The sequence below is a fragment of the Hippocampus bargibanti genome, linkage group LG03 (assembly GCF_051943395.1).
Source record: "Hippocampus bargibanti isolate YZ-2025 linkage group LG03, ASM5194339v1, whole genome shotgun sequence".
NCBI classification, from domain to species: domain Eukaryota; kingdom Metazoa; phylum Chordata; class Actinopteri; order Syngnathiformes; family Syngnathidae; genus Hippocampus; species Hippocampus bargibanti.
In genome coordinates this window covers 29,478,235-29,499,759 of record NC_142736.1, presented here as the reverse complement: position 1 = coordinate 29,499,759, position 21,525 = coordinate 29,478,235, and the positions used below count along the sequence as shown (strand labels likewise).

The 21,525-nt window shown below is 39.8% G+C and overlaps 1 protein-coding gene across 1 annotated transcript in view; it reads left to right on the top strand.

Annotated features, from left to right (window-relative positions):
- Positions 1-21,525, top strand: part of fto (FTO alpha-ketoglutarate dependent dioxygenase) — a 144,242-nt gene that overhangs the window by 27,649 nt on the left and 95,068 nt on the right. The window contains exons 4-7 of the mRNA XM_088992986.1: positions 2,744-2,866; positions 6,687-6,766; positions 8,593-8,736; positions 16,515-16,634. Of these exons, the coding sequence (XP_088849112.1) occupies positions 2,744-2,866; positions 6,687-6,766; positions 8,593-8,736; positions 16,515-16,634 (467 nt within the window). The remainder of the gene's footprint in view (positions 1-2,743; positions 2,867-6,686; positions 6,767-8,592; positions 8,737-16,514; positions 16,635-21,525) is intronic.

Below are 21,525 nucleotides of genomic sequence, written 5' to 3'. Positions count from 1 at the left end.
TTTTCTCAGCTTTGCAGTAACAGTGATTGCTGTTGTTTATCAATATTCTCTGCCTTTTCTTAATGTTTTATTTCTCTTTATTATGCTGTTTATTTTTTTGAAGGCCTTTGTGTGTGTGTGTGTGTGTGTGTGTGTGCGTGTGTGCGTGTGCGTGTGCGTGTGTGTGTGTGTGTGTGTGTGTGTGTGTGTGTGTGTGTGTGTGTGAGAGAGTGAGCACAGGCTAAAAAAGTCCTAAAATCAAATTTTTATGAGTTTCATGAATATATTATTTTCATTTTTGAAATTGGGTTCGCACGGGGCCTATCTTTCATACACCTAGTTTCCACCTTATAGCAAAAACCTGTTTTTCTTTATCATGCTGTTTATTTTGTGTGTGTGTGTGTGTGTGTGTGTGTGTGTGTGTGCGTGCGTGCGTGTGTGTGTGTGTGTGTGTGTGTGTGTGTGCGTGTGTGTGTGTGCGTGCGTGTGTGTGCGTGCGTGCGTGTGTGTGTGTGTGTGTGTGTGTGTGTGTGTGTGTGTATGTGTGTGTGTGTGTTTCTGTGTGTGTGTGGCAAGTCAAACTCCAGTGAATCAGGTGGGACGTCAAACATGGTCCACAGCTGGTTTTCCTTAGCTAGGGTGTCATAAGCAAGAACACCTGCCGAAGCGTTCCGGTATGACCATTTGCTATGGGCCATTTCAATTTCGACCTTCAAAACATTGCGGCCTAACACCTCACCGCGCATTGCAGCTGCATCTCTTCCAGACTGCTGAGACCAAAGGTTGACCTGAGCTTTATTCCGGTGGTTGACTCAAGAGTGTTCCCAGGACCAAGATGAAGAAATTAAACTCTTTTAACCATAAGGCTTCTCCGTGTTCAGACGGATGGTTGCCTAAGGGAGCCATACTGCAGCCTCGAGATCCAAAGGAATCTGCCGCGGCTATGCTTTAACCCGCACAGAGGCGGATATTCCACAGTTGCCGAGGCCTTTGGGAATTCTGTCATTACCCGGCTCTCAGAGTACAATGGAGGGAAATTAAGTTACTATTTATCCATGCTGAGCAAAAAGGAAAAGGCAGCTGCGGGGCAAAGAGGCCCGAAAAGACTTTAGTATCGATTGGTGCTGAAGGGTGTCGGCCATTCAGGTTAAGTCTTATTTTCTGAGCATGCTGTCGTAAGAACAGTGAGGAGAAGGGAGAACAGTGCAAGCGCATACTGTGAACGGAAACTGGAACATCATGGCCTAGCCACCATCCAATAACACCCCTCACACAACATCAAGCCAAGGCTTTTATCCAACAGTATCCATTTGCACACCATAATGATAGCCGAACAATGTACGTTGTATTGTGCTTACGTTTTTTCAATAGCACCTTTTTTTAAAACCGCAGTAGTGGATCTCTTGCTTGAATTGTGTGAAACCATTGGCTTGGTGGGAAAAAAAAAAATTAACATCTGCATATAATTGAAAGCAAAAATGTAAACAGATTTTTTTTTTTATTAAACATGTATTTAAATTGTTTTTGGGAGATATGAATGAAAATGTATACATTAAAAAAACATTTTGTATGTACCTATTTTTTCTCTGATCTGATCGATTCAAATTCATAACTTTACCATTACAGAGCATTCAAAAAGCCTTTATGAAATTGGACTGAATTAGAATATTTTGAGAAGGCCTCTGAAATGTATTTGTTCATGACCTTTTTTTGGCACACTGTAATAAAAATAAATTGTGTAATAAAAATAAATTATGTAATAAAAATACATTAAGTGTTTCTATTTTCTCATGCCATTTCCATCTACAAGACACACAGTCGCCATCGAAAAAGTGCCTTAACTCATAATGTGATCTTTTGGCCTTGAATGTCTTTCATCCAGGAGTTGATGTGCAGGCGTTTATTGAACAGTTCCATCCAGAAAAGGCTATGAGAATCATCAACATGATGAATGATAATGTGATGCCTCAGTTTCGTAAGATCTTACAAGTCAGAAAGCAACAGGTGTCAATTAAGAGCCATCAACGACTATCACAAATGTAAATAAAGTGACTTTATTATACAGTGTAGTGTATTTCTTTCATTAAAATACAATAGCACATTTATTATATATAGAATAAGGTATGTTGTGTGTAGTTTTAAGGCTTATTTAGTTGAAATTTATATTTTATGGAGACCTGGGAACGGATTATTCTCATTTTAATGGTTTCCTATGGGAAAAAACATTTTTGGCGTACACACTTTTCGCCTTACATACTCTGTCTGGGAACCAATTAAGTTCTTAAGCCAAGGTCTCACTGTATTTTGGACAGCCACCCTCATTTCAAGCTCATATAACTCCAGACCCATAAAATTTTGGAATTAACTTTTTTTTCTAATGAAAGAAGACAGTATAAGGTTTCTCACACTGCATTGAATGTTTATGTCGTCCTAAAACTCAATATTCTGTGGGTCATGGAATTTGAATGTCAATGACAAAAACCTTGGCACTTGAGTGGGCACATTCTTAACATGTTTGGCAGTGAATGAGTTAAACATGTCCCTCACAAACAGCTTAAAGTGACAGTCCTCCAGTTTATTAATTGTTTCTGCTTTTACTCTTAAATGGTCTTCGCATTTTGCATTACACTTAATGTTTCTACCATAACAAAAAACACCAGGCTGAGTTAATGTGCCTGCATATTGCAAGTTAAACACTTTTCACTCTCCCCGAATAGCGAGTGTACTTTTGTATTGCAATGTCGGCCTTTGTTGTGCTTGACAGGCGAGAGCGGTGAGAGCAGCAGCGAGAAGGCGAGCTGGAGAATTGGGCTGAAGGTGGCCTGGGACATCCACACACCTGGTCTGATGCTGCCTCTCCAGTCTGGAGACTGCTACTATATGAGAGGTATTCAATCTTAACAACAACACACACGTACAATGAAGCCACATTCAAAAGCATTTTTCACGTTTTTCATTTCTTCAAGCGTTAACTCCCTAATGACTCCATACTAGCAGCCATGACCATGTAATTCACTCGCTTTTTTTGTTCTATTCTCGCCGTTTAAACTTGACTGCCAGTGAAAACCATCTTATGTGTTTGCAAATATGTGCATGAGTGACTGCGAACTTAAATTCTATGAAATTGAGTGCATTTGCAGAGGTTAGGGAAATGCTATTTGTTGAAGCCACATAGATGGAGTGAAAGTTTCGGGTGTAAATCAAAGTTTAAGGCTCAGGTCAGATTTCTGTTCTGGCTAGTAAACACATTCACACATATTAGACGTCAACAAAGCCAAAACCAAATCTTTTTTTTTTTTTTTTCTTAGGAGATTTTTTTTTTCTGGGTTAAAAAGTGAGAGCCTTCCAGTTTGCATGCTCTTCCTGTGCTTAGGTGGTTTTCTATCGGTACTTTTCGAACCACAAATAAATTTAACACTTACGTAGTTATGATTGATTGCTGACTTTTCCAGTTTGTAGCAACAACCCCTTGCCAAAATTCAGTCGGGTTAGGCCGTGGCTCACATGTGAAATGAATAAAGACAAAACGGTCGTTTTCGGCATAAGGCAGCGACAAATTTTCTGCATAGACATACAAACATTCATACCTTACTGACAAAATGTGCTAATAAGTTCCATGAAAATCTTTTCTGGTGGAGATATTTACTGTAAGACTCGCTGAAGAAACCACGTTTGTACCTTCGCCCGTCCCTGATATTTGTCTTCACAGGGCTCCAGACAGACCTCCTTTTTTTGCAGCAATGAGATTTACAATAGAACCGTCAGTTTCAGGCCAGGGCCCGATAATAGAGTGATGGGCCGTTGCGCAGACCGTTCTAATGGGACTTGACTGTCGCGGATCAGTGGGGGATTTATGCTTCGCCTCGTGAGCACGCCCTTGAGAGGCTCCCGACTGCTTTGCGCCGATAGTGGCTCGCGCCAGGGGGTGGGAGGGACTCGGCCGTCTGTTGCTTTGTCGGCCCACCTGAATTAACTGTTTGGCACGAGGCATGCTTGCTAAAGGTTGCTGGTGCTTTTTCATTCGAGACAGGAGTTCTTGGCTCACCGTGTAAGAACCCTTGGCAAACTCGGCGTTTAATGTATGTCGCTCCATCAAAAGACAATGCGATGAGTCTTTCAAATCTTGGCTTTGGCCTTCGTGTGTGGAGTTTGCATGTTGGGTTCATTGAAGACATTGGTGTGAATGTAGAACGCAGGTCATTTGTAATTCCTCTCTTGGGAAAGAATACCTCATTTGGTGTTCTATATTTAAATGTATTTAAATGATATTACCTCATTTACTGCCATTCACAAATTTATTCCGGGATTGAAAATATGACAGAGTGCCATTCCCGAATTTGTTTGGGTTTTGGTCTTTCTTATTTGGGTGCCGATAAAGCGCTGACCATGGCCTCTGGCAATGTTTTTCCCTTCAACAAGAGGGCAGCATTTCCCTTTTTCCCCACATTAGCGCTTTGTTCCAGCTTCATAATAATACTACATTTAGCTTCAGCTAAAGCGCTATATAAACCAATATGTATGTATTGCATTTTATTTTGGACAGTCACCCTCATTTCAAGCTCATATAACTCCAGACCCATATAATTTAGCAATTAACTATTTTTTTCCTGATGAAATAAAAGATTACAAGGTTTCTTACGCTGCATTGGATGTTTATGTAGTCCTAAAACTCAATATACTGTGGGTCCTGGAATTCCAGTGACAATGACAAAAACCCTGGCACTGGAGTGGACACAGTTTTGCACATGTCTGGCAGTGAATGAGTTAAAGTCTTCTTCTTTTATTTTCCGGTTTTCCCTTCAGGGGTCACCACAGCGAATCAGTGTCCTCCAGCTAACCTGATTTTGTGCATCCTCATCTCTCACACCAGCTGCCTTCATGTCCTCTTTGACAACATCAATAAACCTCCTCTTAGGTCTTCCTCTCGGTCTCCGGCCTGGCAGTTCAAGGCTCAGCATCCTTCTTCCGATATTGTCCGATATAGTGAATGAGTTAAAGTCATTTGAATATTTTGGGCCTTGGCGAAAGAGTGCTGCTGTCGTTACATTGTGTGTTTTACATAAACCGACAGTGAAGCATTTTGAACTGCCTCACAATTCAGCTTTGCGCTTTGAATCTCACTTCCAGCCCTCCTGTGTGCAGTTTGAAGGTCTCCGCTGCACTTGTTTTAAGTCCGTCTGACTCCCATTTTCATTGAAAACCCTCAATTGTTCATCGATCATATACGTACCTTAGTTTTGGCGACTCATCCAGAGTGTAACTGGCCTCTTGCCCATCGTCAGCCACCTAACTTGAACAAGCGCTTGGATGAATGGATGGATAGACGGACAGACTGACAAACACCGCGATACCTTCCCTGCACCATTTGTCTCCCGGCGGCCCCTTTTCAACCGTTAATGTCCGAACCACTGGAGGCAAATTGAATCACCATCATCTCCATCCAAATGGAATTTAGGCAGTTAAAGAAGGAACAATGCAAGTCTTGACACCAGTCCTGTTGGATAATCAGATTCCCAGGTCCCAATGCACAGAGGAAGGTGGGGGTTGAGTGCAGACATGAGTTGACCCAATATATTTAAAAGCCTACTTTCTGGAAAAAGGAAGACAAGTGGCAGCAGGCGCAGCGGTTGAAAGAAAGATAAATACTTATTACAGTTATTGAGTTTGCCTCAACTCCCCTCCTGATGCCGCCAACGCATCCGGCGTGCCAAGAAAAGAGCAGATTGATGGAGATAATTTGTTATTGGATATAAACAGTTTTAAAGACGTCGAGTAATTCCGCCTGGGGACCTAAACCGTCACAATCTCATCAGAGCGAGGTAGGGAGAAAAATGGCGGCAAAGTTGTTTTCTTTGTCGCCGTCTTTTTCCCCGCTTCCTCTTTTCCTACCACACAATAATATCGTTCTCCCAAAAGCACTCGCTTGTTTGACTTTCAAATCGCAGGCATTAGACGGTGTACTCCCCGCTCCAGGCGGGTGTAAATACGCACATGTGCCGCCATTGACAGCCCTGTCGTGGCTAAATTAATTATTGGGTGATGAGACAAATAACAGCAGCACCGAAGAACATCTATACTCACAAGAAACACATGGCGGGATAGGCGGGAAACAGTGGTAAGGCCTCCTTGTAAAGCTCCTGCGATATTGGACAAATGTTTGTCGGTATGGCGCTGACGTTTTCGACAGATTGACTGCGATCTGCTGTTGTTTGCTAATTAAGAGACTGCAGTATAGTGCTGCTTGCTCCATGTGGACGCAACACAGTCTGTCGCGCAATACCCAAACATTTGGGCCTCTTTAATGCAGGTGAATTGCACGTTTTGTTCTATGGATTGTTTTTTTTTTACCTTTGCACGATGCCCAAACTGAGTTTTTCAGTAGCCCAAAGTCTGGTCTAACTATGTTATCCCTCAACATCAAACCCCAACTGAGCTCCAGACGTTGCGTCATTCCCACAGAGCAGAAGGAACGCATACCTGTAAATAAAAGGGTCCAACTATACTCTTGAAAAAGGATTCCTTTGAATCCTGACAATCATTACGAACAAAAAGAAAAGCAATCACAAGCCGCGACTATTGCTTTGTCAAATAGTAGTCGAAAAAGAGTATCACATCATTTTCTTGATATACATTATTAAAGCTCCAACAGGCATGGTTTTGTCCATTGCGCTCATCCTCTGAGTCATGGTCTTTTGTCTCTTTGCCAGATAACCTGAACAGCACCCATCAGCACTGCATCCTTGCCGGAGATGCTGCTCGCTTTAGTTCAACCCACAGAGTTGCTGAGGTGAGTTATGCAACCCACACCCCTCACGCCCATTTCAAACCCAACCTTGAAATAAAACCAGAAGAGGCTTGATTGCGGTTGCAGGGGGAAAAAAAGAACATGCAAACAATCCGATAGCATTCTTATAATGATAGGATATTTTCACAACACTTTCTGGGATTACGCATCAACTTGTTTTTGCCTTTAGATTGTAGCACACTCTTGTGAAATAATGTGAACATTTCAGTATAATGCATACGAAATGTGACATTTCATAGTCGTATTGAGAGATTTTTTTTTTTGGATTGGATTATCCTTTGTCTCGCTGTGGAGAAATTTACATTTCACAGCAGCAAAGTGATAAAAGTAAGAGGAAAGGAAAGGAAGAAGTAGAAAAACAAAATACAGAGCTGCTGTAAGGACAGCCACTCTCGCGGCGCCATCTTGAAGGCAAACACAACCAAAAAAAACCTCAATAACAAATAAAAGACACAGACAGTCATTCGATTTTAAGCACTTTCTGCATCCTCTTTGTTGTATGAAGCAGTTCTGGGTTTTGGGTATTGAAAGAGGAGAGGATCAAAGTGTCCTTTTCACCAGTGGATCAGGGTCGTCATGGTGAAATGTGCACATCTGCTACAAGCTAAATGTTTAAAGCAAACACAAAGCTGTATCATCCATTGATAAAAAGAGACCTTCTCACAGCTCCTGTCCCATGTAAATCTGCTTCAATTCCAAGCCGCGACAGTTCCACATATGCATTGGCGCCCGACGCTGACGCTCCTTTCTTCTCATCGCGGGCAAGCAATGCATCCATCCATCTGCAGACTGTCCAACAGCACAGATCGATCTTTCCGCTGAGCACAGTAGGGCTATAAAAATGCTGCCCATTACAGGTCCAAAAAAGCACAATCGTCCCAGGGCTGTCCAGCAATGACAGCAAATTGCACCGACATTCCTCCCAATCAAAAACAGTGCTGGCATATTCGTGCTGACAAGAATGCGCACCCGCTCAGCACGATCTTCTTGATGAATATCATGGCCAAAAATGCTGAAAAACAGCCCACATCCAGTCCCCATGACGCACATCAAAACAAAGTAACAAAAGAAAACACAAAGACAACACAAAAACAACAAAAAAAGGCTTGTGAGAGCACTGACAGCTGCCTACTCGGGCGCCATCTTAGACTTCTTTTCTGTGTCCCAGTTGGAAATGTAATACACTTTTTTTATGTATCAAATCCATGTTGCCCATTCATCTTCACTCAAATGCAGTTTCCTTGATTCAGACCCTCTAAAAGAATCATTATTTGTTCCACATAAAAAAGCAATGCATTATGTCTTATAAAAACATAAAAATTCAGATATGATTTTGTATTTGTCGTTGTGTGCTTCCTCAGGCATTCCCCGGTGAGTGGCGTCTGTCTTAAGCTCCGGTTAGCCATTTACCATCTGGTTTGCTTAATATGAGAGCCTCCTCCCGATGAATGTTTTCATTTTTCATGTATTTGACAGTTCATTCCGAATTAAAGTGCCTTGGGGAAGGTGGTGCAATTTTTCTCACTTTATTAGAGTGGTTTAGTCTCAGAATATTGTTTGTGATAAAATTCTGATTAGTAACAAGATTTGATACACTCATTAATTGGGGCGCAGGTAAGTCAAAGTATCTCTACAAGTTGGACAGTTCAGACGGAATTCATTCTATTTCATATATTAAACAGATTCTTTACTTACAGACAGTGTAGGTGTTCATTCTATTTCTTCTTTTATGACTGAATTTGTCAATTGTCAACCGTGCTTTTTATACAAGTATGATCATCACACTGGTTTTGCACCCACCCCATCAGTGCTCCACTGGCACTCTGATCTACATCCAGTCACGATGCCAGGAGGCCTTGTGCAACCTGAACGCTGATCCGGAGACCGGCTCCCACAGCCTAACGACTCTGAGGCCGGCCACCATGCAACACTGTGAGGAGATCCACAACGAGGTGCGTGTGTTCTTTAGTGGCCCCCATATCACATCGCCACGGTGTCACATTTTTATATGATTGAAAAGCAGCCAATGTCGCCCGTGTCGTATTGTTTCAGCAAATAGAAAACAAAGGAGGCTATTTAGTCCAGGGGAAATAAGGCTCTTTATTTTTGAAGTCCAAATGAAAACAGAACACTTCAAAGTTGTCAAAATTAATAGCAAACATAAAATACATCTGTTTTACTCATAAAAAAACATAGATTAGAAAATAACTCATGAAAGCTGCCTGAGTGACGTATGTTTGTTGTTTGCACATGATTTTGTGTGTGTGTGTGTGTGTGTGTGTGTGTGTGTGTGTGTGTGTGTGAGGAGGGTTGTGGGTACTAAAAACAACTTTGTCCTTGAACTGATTAGCAATGAGATATTTATTTCAGTTTATTTATTTACTATGCACTGAATCCAATTCAATCCATAAAAAGTTGGTCACATCACTTATAAATCCACATTTAGATTTTTAGCGTGAATATTTCCATTTCCTATTTGTATTCATAATTGTTTCGTTCAATTGTATATTTATTTATGAAATTACTCTATAAGTGATTATGGTGGTGGTAATCGTTAACTTCGCTTTATTGCACGTCTATCTTGTCCTTTTTTGTTTTGTTTTTGACTTTGTTTTGTTTTGATAGTGCCATGTGAGTGAATGCCTTTACAGCAGCTCCTGTGTTTTGTTTTTTTTCTGCTGTGAAATATACATTTTGCCAATGTAGGACACATAAAGGCTCGTCTAACTTGTGGGGGGGGGGGAATCACATGCTTTGTGAAGTCTAATGCTTTATCGGAGAAGGAATGAGTGGATGTTCGACGTTTAGCTTATTCAGTGTTCTAAATGTTAAACAAATAATAATAATAATAATTTATTTCGAGTGCCTTTCAAAGCTCTCAAGTCACAGACAAGCATAGATACAATAATACATAAACAATTCTAAATAAAATACAATAAATAAAATACAATTATAAATAGAAACAAGAGATAGAGCATAAACAAACTGGTCTTTAAGTGTCTATTGTACCCACATGTTGACTTGCAATCTCCAAAATGGCATGACGTGATTAGCATGAACATGTACATGATCCGGGTTTAACATGCCCTTACTTCCTTCTGCACCATGGGACTGTGCCCGATCTCGTGCTAGCATGTTTAACCTACTGAAAATGAACATTCTTACTCTCCTCTCTCCACCTAGCTACTAGTTTCCCTTCTGGGAAACAGTTTGTTCTAATTTCCTTTGATTAATTGGTTGGTAACAGTCGCTCCATATGTTATGTACCATTGGAGACTTACCCCGTTGCTCTTTGCTAACCGCTTTTCACTCTCAGCAACGAGCACTTCTAACTCTTGAGACCCCCTTTGTGCTAGCTCGCCACAGGCGAACAGTTAAAATCGCACTTCACCTCTTCGCTTTCCATGCCGCACCCCTGAGCTCCCGAGGCAAACACATCCTAACAAATGCTAGCATCCCGAGACCCTCAATGGGCAGGCATGACGGATGAGTCCGCTGTTAGGTTGTTAAAAAATTCTAGACAATATTAATTATTCAGTTCAGCCAAATAAGAAGGCAGCTTTTTCTTCATTATTTTATTTTAAAATTGTACACTTGCTGGGTTAGCAACGGCTGCTAGGTCGTCAGGATTAGCAAAAAATGAGCACATGCTAAGAGTAAACCGCTGATATAACTCACATCTAAACTAGATACATAATCTCAAATTAAGATATTTCTTCTACCTTGGTAGATTTTATTCCTGTTTATGGGTAAATTAAAAAACACAATTATATTGGTGTTCGTAGTACAAGTACACTAGTGTTAAAGCATCAGTACATGGCGGTTTTTGTAGCTAGCCATTCGTACATGGCAATAAAAAAATTCCAGTTCTATTGGCAGTTTTTTTAAATTGATGAAATATCCCAATTTACAATACTTTTGAACACATTCAACAACTCAAAATGCTGATTCTATTGAATATACTGTATTTCTTTTTAAGATTGCACACTTGCAGGGTTAGGAGCGGCTGCTAGGTCGTCAGGATTAGAAAAAAAAATAGCACCTGCTAATAGTAAACCCCTGAAATAACAAAAATCTAAACTACATACATGATCTCAGTTTGAGATATTTCTTCTAACTTGATAGATTTCAGTCCTGTTTGTGGGTAAATAAAACAACTATGATTATGTTGGTGTTGATTGTATAAGTACACTAGTGTTAGAGCATCAGTACATGGCAGTTTTTGCAGCTAGCTATTTGTACTTGGCAATTCAAAATTTCCAGTTCGTTTGGCAGATATATTTTGTTAATTGTCGAAACATCCCAATTTGCAGTACATTTGAAGACATTCAACAACTCAAAATCCTGATTATTAAAAAGCAGTTGCTTGTTAATTTACGTGTTGAGGTGAGTTGATGTGGCGGGTGGATAGTTGAGGGAACTGGTGGGGCCTCCCTCTTGGCATTTGCAATGATCGATGTGGCCATTTGTTTGAAGTTGCCCATGAGAGCAGAACACCCACTTAAATGATGTATTGTTAGACGTGTTATTTATGACGGCAGTCCACGTTTGGCGTGCACAAGGCTGCATATTGCGCAGGTTGTGTTTGACATGGACGACCGCAGTGTGAACAAGCCTGAGACGTGCAGGCATCCTGACCCGAGCACTGCCCTGTGGGCCCTTTTAACAAAAGAAAGCTCTAAAAGCAGAGCTAGCACCTGCCAACGAGGCGGTTGGAGTACAGAGTGAGACAATCTAGTAGCCGTTACCAAATATAAATTAGCCAAAGTAACCAAGAGTCTCCTTCACATTTCCAGGAAAACCAATTTGTTAAAAAAAATAAACAGTTCAAATGTTTATGCCACTTCTTTACCAAAGTAATCTGAGATAGGCTCAGGCTGTGAATCTCATGATCACAAGAGTAAAAACGGATGGTTGTTTCCAGGCCATAAACAAAACCATTGGTCGTAAACGGTCCAAATTGTATACATGCTTATATTTTTTTTTAAAAAAAAAAAACAACACAAACAACCCCATGTTGTCACGCTTTGGTCGCACTTTCTTATTTACACAACTACAAGGAGGCGTCCAAACCTAGCCATATACATGCTTTACCTTTGAAATGCTAATCCTCAACACAAATGTCTTGTCCCATTTAAAGCTACTGTGTCACCTCCGAGGTGGGTGTGTGACAGAAAGTCCTCAAGGACCCCGCTTGCTAATGATGTTGGTAAATATTGAAAGGGGGATGGGCGGGGCAGTTGGGGCTTCACCCCAACACACATGTTCAGGGGAGACGCGCACACGTGACCTTCCAAGGTTTCTGCTCGGCTTTGAAACGCCTCACCTGAGGGGCGTATGACATCTTGTTGTAATCTCTTAAAGTGTGTTTCCTGTCGATCTGTGCCAGATGCAGTCTGTAGGTCACGGTTATTATGATTTAATTCACGTGTTCATCCTTTGTTTGCCGTATTGTACAAAAGGAAGGGCAAATCAGTGGCGTTGTACTACTCCTGGTTTGTTGTGAGGCTAATTGATGGGGACAAAATCAAAACAAAATGTTAATTTTAAGGACAACCGACGCCTCCGGACAAGTTGTATCCGTAATTTGTAAAATCACTTCAAATGACTTCTACTGATCGTATTTTACAAAGAGTCCACGGTATATAGATGTATTTTACGTTTGAAGACTCGCGCTGAATATTCAGGAAGTGTTGTTTTCGAGGTGATGATGATGCCTGACGTGATGTCACGTCTGGAACGCCCCTGACCGAGAAAGCGACACACAATGCATTTTGCGGTACTTTGTTTGGTCTGAAAACTTCATGTTGATCCGTGTTGATGGCGAAATTAGAAGGAAAACACATAAATGATGCGATGGTGAATTGTTGTGTGTTGCACCAAGACTACTATTTGAAATTCGCTGACACAAATTCCCAGCAGACAAATCAGCCCATTTCCAACTGAGCTTCGGGGCAATCTTCTGCATTTTCTGGAACGCTACACATCCGTCCTGATGCCTCAAAATGACCCGGAAGAAGTTCTTCAATTGATTGCAAACATTTATGCTTTCCTCTTCAGAACTATTTGAATCATATTCATAACTGGATGAGTAACAAGAAAGCATCTTCTCCGAATCTGAAAGCCATTGTTTTGATTCTCGAGCAAGGCAAGACATCTTGGCGTGACGTCATGAACTGGCGGCGGGACTTTCTGAAAATGCCCAATTTGCAGCTCAATTTTTATTGCAGCTTTAGCACACTTTAAGTCATTTTTATTGGTGTTTTGCATTTCACTAAAAATATCAGCCTGCGTGTTTTGGGTATTTTAGATGCTATAAAATGTTTTTCTGTTGTCAGTTAGGAAACAAAAAAATGGTGTCGGTTGTCCTTTAAGTTGCCTCCTCAGGAGATGAAATGCATACTTTATTGGGTAAAGGTCTACTGATTGACTTTCACCGCCCCAATGAAGCATTTAAAGTTATCGTGCCAGGGTTGAAGTTGGACAGTTTTGAAGTACCGAGCGTAGCTCTGCTGTTTAAGCGCTGGGTCATACATGACCACGAGGTGACATTTTGTGTGTGGGTGAATTTTCTTTTTGACCTGATCTGTAAGGTCCTTCTGGGTGAAAGTAAAGACAAGTCAGTGGAATGGGATCGATTCAACACTCATCAGCTCCCACCTCATGCTCCCCTCGTTCCTCTGGAAATTGATCGGGTCCACTAAGGGAATACCATAAATAAAAAAAATAAGGGTCTCATTAAACTGGAAGGGAAGAGAGGGAAGCCACTTGTCTCTTCTGACCACAGTGGGCAGCCGGGTGGCATAACGTGTGACTAATGTGTAGCTTGTCTGTCCATCACCTCGGGAGATGACACCAAACGCCTCGGGGGAGCCGGTAGCGTAAAAAAAACAACCCCAATAATTTTTCTTTGTGCCCGCCCACCTTCATAGCACCCAGCTGGATGCTCCAGTCCCAAAATGTCACGACTCCACAAAGTCCACTGTGGCTCAAAACGGTTTGTTTTCTCCGAGCAGAAGGACAGGCAGACAATCAGAAGACAGTAAAGGGAGGAAAGGATGTCCGATATTGGGCCTCCGTGGCTTTGTTGTTTGTTTGAGTCGCCGTGATCGAAGGGGAGTGGAAACGGGGGGGCATAAAGGATGGCATTTCTTTGAAGGCTAGCTTGTATGGAGCCACCGAGAGCCTTCGGAGTGTTGCCTGCACCGCCCGGCCCTTGCATGTCACCCCTGCTGGGATCAGAGTGATGATCCCGTGTTCTGCCTCTATAGTAGATAACACATCACATACTGCACAATAGAAAAAGAACACTAGAAACTGTAGAATCTCCAAAATCGACCGTCTTATTTTTGGGGATATTTTATTTCTTTTGGCCATTAACTCAATTTCTTTTGTGCATAATTGCATTTTCCTCCAAGATCACAACAGTATTTTCAAAAGATTTAAATCTTTTTTTCTTGTTAAATCTGATTCCAAAATAATTACGTAACCCTCTTGTGGTCTTTGGGTCAAAATGACCCAAGACTGTGTCAAAAAACACCCCCCAATTTTTTTTAAGTTGCAATTTTATTACTTTATTACTCCAAGATTGCCCCAACTATAGAAACACTATTTTTTAATTCCAATTTCAAATGAAGCTCTGCAAAAGAAGTACAAAGATGGTATTGGGGTCAAAATGACCTGTGAGGCAAATCGAGTTGAAATCTTTGTTTTTATGTTCTTTTTTCCTTGTTAAATCTGATTCCAAAATAATTACTTAACCCTCCTTTGGTCTTTGGGTCAAAATGACAAAGACTGTGTTAAGAATGCCGCCAAAACACCCTAAATGACATTTTTTAAGTTGCAATTTTATTACTTCTCTTAGATTGCTCGCAACTATAGAAACACCTTTTTTTTTTATTCCAATTTCAAATGAAGCTCTGCAAAAAAGTACAAAGATGGTATTGGGGTCAAAATGACCTGTGAGGGAAATCAAATTGATTTTTTTTCTTTTTTTTTCTTGTTAAATCTGATTCCAAAATAATTACTTAACCCTCCTTTGGTCTTTGGGTCAAAATGACCAAAGACTGTGTTAAGAATGCCCCCAAAACACCCTAAATGACATTTTTTAAGTTGAAATTTTATTGCCCCCAACTATAGAAAACATATTTTTTTAATTCCAATTTCCAACAAAGCTGTGCACAAAAAGTACAAAGATTGTATTGGGGTCAAAATGACCCGTGAATCAAATTGATTTCAATTAAATTAAGGCCATAACGTTTTTTTACACATCACATATGTTTCAATGTTTTAGTAATGTCTCAAAACAATTAGTTGTACATGTGAATAAGACAGTAGCAGATAAGATAGGTGGCATTCTCGCAGACCAAGCACTGTAAGTTGTTTCTTCATGTAAATTTGTGTTTAAATATTAAATTAAGCTGCTGTTAAAAATCACAGACCTCATGAAAACCGTTTTCAAGGTTCGACCCGTTGTCGTGATCTGTTCGCTATTTATTTGCTATCACTTAGCGAGCTAGCTAGCTATTTGCTGTCTAGCTGACTGGCCATCTAGCTGGCTAGCTGTTGGTTATCTGGCTATCTATTTGCTATTTATTTGCTATCCTTCCATTTATTAGCTAGGTGGCTAGCTATTAGCTATCTAGCTGTCTGGCTGTAAGCTGTCTAGCTATCTATTTGAGTTACTTTGGGGTTGATTGAACGCTGGCACATGTGGCCACCACTGCTCTCCCACAGAAAAACTTTATCCTGTGACTGTTAAGTGACCTTGGGAGTTTTGAAAGGCGCTTAGAAATGAAATGTGTTATTATTATTTGGAGGGGTTTACTGAAGACAGGTCATTTTGACCCGAACGACTCGGGGTGTTTACAGAAAATGAGGACAAAAGGAGGGTTAACTGGAATTGTCAATGCATTTATATTAGTCACACACAAAAGAAAATGGCCCAAAATTGTCATTATCAGAAATATTACTGCTTTTCTTGTTTTACGATAAACAGAACCTCAACTGCCTAAGCCCTGTCACTGTTCGCTTTGTGAAGCAATGTAAAACAAGGCCTCTTCTACAGGCAAACCAAAACTCCTTTGGTAGAACTCTCAATAAAATAGTTCTCAGAAAGAGAACAATGGCACTCCCGCTACCATTTCGAATGTATGCAACTCTACTTTTTGTTGTGCACTTGTCAAAATGGATTGCCGCTTGCTTTCTGTTGGCAGCCGATGATGCTTTGTAGGACGTTTTGGGGGAGGACGGCGTCATCTTCGCGTTGGCGGCAATTTGGGGAGGAGGGGGACGCCCGTTGACATCCGCGCTTACACCCGCAAGTTTTTAGGCGGGGATGCAAACAAAGGGCACAGGCAGCGATGTCGCCTAAGAACAAACAACGCAGAAACCCGTATACAATTCGAAGCACCTAACGATATGGTGCATCCTTGCCACCATGAAATCAGCACTTCAAAAGGACGGGAAAAATGAAAACATGGTTATGCATCGGTAGGCGAGACTGTCATCCGTAAATGAAGCGGGGAGGGGGAAGTGGATGTAATGTGTAGTAGGTGGGCGGAGCCTTCTGGTGTTCTAGCGGGATTCAGGATTCCGATTACTGTGTTACATTTAGTCTCTAAAATTAAAATTAGTGGGTGCTGATAAAATTAAAATAAACGGAATGAATGTGTCCTGATTTAATGGTTCATGGTTACACCAATTGTGTTTTGTGTATGTGTGTGTACAGGTGGAATTTGAATGGCTCCGACAGTACTGGTTTCAGGGCCATCGTTACATGCGATTCTGCAGCTGGTGGAGCAAACCCATGGAGGAGCTGGAGAAGGACTGGAAGCTCATGGAGACCATGGTGAGCTTTTGAGCTTGTGTCGACCGGCGGAATTCAAAATACGATATTTTATGTATCATAAGGCGCATCTTCAATGAATGTCCGATTTCTAAGGTTTCTTACGTTGCATTGAATGTTTATGCATTCCTAATACTCAATATTCTGTGGGTCCTGCAATTCAAGTGACAATGACAAAAACCCTGGCACTGGAGTGGACTATTTTTTTGCACGTCTGACAGTGAATGAGTTAATAATGGTTTGACTTCAGCAATTCAAGTTGAGTTGAGAGAGTCCACTAAGTCATCTGCTCATTTTTAGATTTTGTTGATAAGTCACTCATGTTTTTGCATTCATTTTTGTCACCTGCAACATAAATAAATAATAAATAAAGCAAACACATAAATAAATTACAATAAAAAAATAAATGAATACATAAATAAATATAAATATGTTAATTAATTAATTAATTAACAAATAAATAAAGCAAATACATAAATAAATAAATGTAGTAAGAACAGATTAAATGCATACATACATACATACATACATACATACATACATACATACATACATACATACATACATACATGTAAATAAAGCAATAAAGCAACCACATAAATAAATAATCGATACAAAAATAAAATAAAGTAATAGAATAGAGAATAAATAAATGAATAAATAGATAGATAGAGCAAACCTAGATAAAAAAAATAAATATGTGAATAAATACATACATAAACCAAACACAATAAATGAATAAATACATAAATAAATACATAATGCAACACATAAATAAATGAATACATATTTGTACAAAACCTTGATTTTTTTAAGGATATGGAATTCAGAAATTTGGAACGTGAAAACACCATTTTTAAACAGATAAACAACCCGATTTAAACACCAAATAATAATTTAGCATACCAAAAAAATCCAGTCAAAACCATCATTTCACATTAACCCATTTAGCAACAAAAAATAATCTGCTAGTGATTCTGGACACAAAAATCAACACAAATGACGTTTCGTTCGATTAAATGCCTCTCGTCCAGGGAGTGGGCAGAGATGTGCGCGTTTATGCGCGTCTATATCGCGACATGACGGACGGGCGCTTTCTTAAAGACGAGTCATTTGTTTAATCGCAGCCGTGCAGACGCTTTTATTGCGGAGGCACGCGGCTATTAGTCAGACACCACTGTAAAGGAATCACTTTGGAACGTCATACTCGTAATTAAGTCTCTGCCATCCCTCTCTACACATGTGCCCCACACATTTACACACAGATCCGCGTAGAACACAACACTTAGTCTCCAAAGTGTGTGTGTTTGTGTGTGTGTGTTTGTCAGGCTAGTTGTGAGAAGCAGCAGGGGGCACTCTTGTATCATTGAAGCATCCTTGGAGCTTCCGTTGCTCTCTCTCATTCTCTCCCTCTCTTTTTCCTTGCATTTCCTTAAGTCTCTCGCCCACCGCCAGTGACTTGAGAAGCTCTCAGTCTGTGTCAGTGTGCAGAGCTGAGCAGTAATCACATCTAATGCTCAGGCGGGGATAAAGACCGAGAGAACCTCCATTCACTCTCGCTTTCGTTCTTCTCGCTATTTCTCTCTCGCCCTCTCACTTTCCAAGCACTGCTTGGCATTGTGTTGGTGGATGGGTGAGGGTTTTTTTTTTGGTCGGTAGGATAGAGGGGTCAGGAGCTAAACTCATCTGGAGCGCCGCCTCTGGGGGCCCTAAGATGAAGTGAGTGATTTGGAGGCGCATTTAGAGAAGGGCAGGAAGTGAAATGTGAGGTCTCTCTCTCTCTCTCTCATTGAACATTTCTTCTATGTGCCCACAGGTAATAACAAAAAAATATTATTTAGAATATATATATTGATTTTATTTAGAATATATATAAAAAAACATGAGGAAAATCTAACATAAAATATCTAATAGCATTACAAATGTGGAAATATTACTCAAACACATATGTTTCTCGCTTTAATATATTGATGCAACATCAGTAATTACAAATTGTCAACAGGAAAAATAAATAAATAAAAGCAAATACAATTATTACAAATCATGGCGGATAGGTTAAAAAAATATAAATCTAACCTAATTTGGAGAAAACTATATTTGCCTTTATTGCCTGTAAAAAATATCAACAATGACACCCATGTGGTCTTCTAGCCTGAACTAAAAAGCTAAATGAATTATACAAAATAAAATAATGAAGAATTTGCTTTATGTATATTGGAAATGTTTCTTATCACCCGGTATTATTTGACTACGTATTGTTGTACATACATGTACATGCATAGTATAGATAAATGTAAATCCAAATGAAGAAGTGAATTTTCATCTACACACTGCAGGTTTGTTTATTTGTTTCACGTCTCCCCCTATTTTGTCCATTCAATGTGGTTTGTGTACAAATTAAAGGTCATTACATAAGTCAAGAAAACGAAAAATACGAACAATGCATTTTAAAAAAGTATACATTAATTATTTGTGCATGAGAATTGAGCAAATTTACAGACAGTATTAAAATTAATTTTAAAAGCAAATTCCACAAACATGTTAAAACGTGAAACATGTTTTAGCAATATTTCCATATTCGTAATCCATTCGTAATCTATTTAATTCTATGATGATAGGTTTTCCGATTTTTTTTTTTTTTTTTTTCAATTTATTATTTGGGGTGTTGAGGTGCAATCGTTCCTTGTGTGTTCTACACATTTAGCTAATAAAGATAATTCTGATTCAGATTCTGATCTCAATAGAAAAAACAGCTCATATTTAGGCCATTTTGTTAACATGAATAAACACAAATCACCATGAATTAAAAGAAACATTTATGTACACAAGAAAAAAACAACAACTATAAATGAAATAGAAAATTAGTTATTCAGTTTGGCAAACTGACAAGTGATTTTCTATGAATAAATAAACACAGCGAATCTATAGGAATGCCGTCAATATCTTCTCCATTTTCTTCTCACATCATGAAAATGAAGAGACATGCTCCATAGTATAGATAAATGTAAATCCAAATAAAGAAGTGAATTTTCATCTACACATTGCAGGTTTGTTTATTTGTTTCACGTCTCCCCCTATTTTGTCCATTCACTGAGCCGATGCAAAAATAATATTACATTTGCCTGGCGCGCAAACGTAATAATTCAGTCGCCGTGATGAAAGACAACATTTATTGCTCTGGCAAGCAATATTTACATCCCTGTGCATCGACCTCTTCCATACGCTGATGAAAAGCACTTCATGCATGTGACTTATAGATTTTCCTCCTTTTGGGGGTGGGGATGAGGGTGAATAAAAGGTGGGGGGGGGGATGTGGTGAGATCACAACACATTTCTCTTGAGTTATTTAAATTAAGCTCACCCCACACCTCTGCATCACACACTCAGACACACACATTCTTTTATTGCATTTATTTGGTAGCCAACCCGTTTTAAAGCCTCTTGAAATCACCGACTCACCAGCTGGTTTTCTTTTACTCATTCACTGCCATTCACAAATTTATTCTGGATTTGAAAATATGACGTGGAGCGCCATTGCCAAATTTGTTCAGGGTTTGTTTATTAATAATAATAATACATTTTATTTATTAGCGCCTTTCAAAACTCTGAGGGTCGCTTTATAGTCACAGGATACGTTTTTTTCATGCTTGAATGCCGCTTAAGCGCTGGCCATGACCTCTGGCAATGTATTTTCTTTTCCACAAGGGGGCAGCATTTCCATTTTTTCCATGTTAACGCTTTGTTCCAGCTTCAGCTGTTGTTAAAGCGCATATACACCAATATGTATGTATTGCAACGTATGTAATGCAAACTTTTCGGTTTACAAACGTTACATTTATGAAAATTTTACCTTGGAATACGAACTTTACCTTGGCATATGGACTTTTTTCATACACGGAGCTGCCTCAAGGAGTGATGTGTCGTTCACGAACGAGCCCGTTCTTCTAACAACAAAATGGCAGCCGACTATTTTTGTCCTCTATTCCACGCCCCCAGTCTTTGGTTAAAGCCACGTGATTGGTGAAGAACGCAGCAGTGAGGGGGGGTGGGTAGTTTAAACATTAAAGAGACAGGCAGACGACAGTGAGAGAGTTTCAAATTTGATAGTTCAAAGGCAGAGTGTCGACAGCGAGGTTAAAATATCTCATCAATCAGGCTCCACAAACAACCCACACAAGCCATCTGTACACTTGATGCAAAAAGCTATCAACCCCGCTAAATAGAACACAATTGATGTGGAACTAGATACAATTATCACAGAGAAATCACCTACAAGGGAGCATTTCTCAATATGGTGAAATAAGGTTACCTTCCTCATCAAGTGTTTAATGCTGATGAAACCGGCCACTCCATTCCATGAAGGCATCAACGACCATCACAAAGGTAAATAAAACAACTTTATTATACAGTACTGTTTATTTCTTTAATTATAATTCCACAGCACATTATATGTAAAATAAGGTATATTTTGTGTAGTTTTAAGGCTGAGAAAATTAGAAAGTAGAAAATTATGTTTTATGGGGACCTGGGAACGGATTATTCTCATTTTAATGGTTTCCTATGGGAAATTAATTTTTGGGATACACACTTTTCACCTTGCACACTCTTTCTGGGAACCAATTAAGTTCGTAAACCAAGGTATCACTGTATTCTGGATAGCCACCCTCATTTCAAGCCCATATAACTCCAGACCCATACAATTTAGGATGTAACTCTTTTTTTTCTGATAAAAGAAGAGAGTCTAAGGTTTCTTACGCTGCAATGAATGTTTATGTAGTCCTAAAACTCAATATTCTGTGGCTCCTGGAATCTGAGTGAAAATAACAAAAACCCTGGCACTGGACACATTTTTGCACATCTGGCAGTGAATGAGTTGAATAGCTCCCCGGAACTG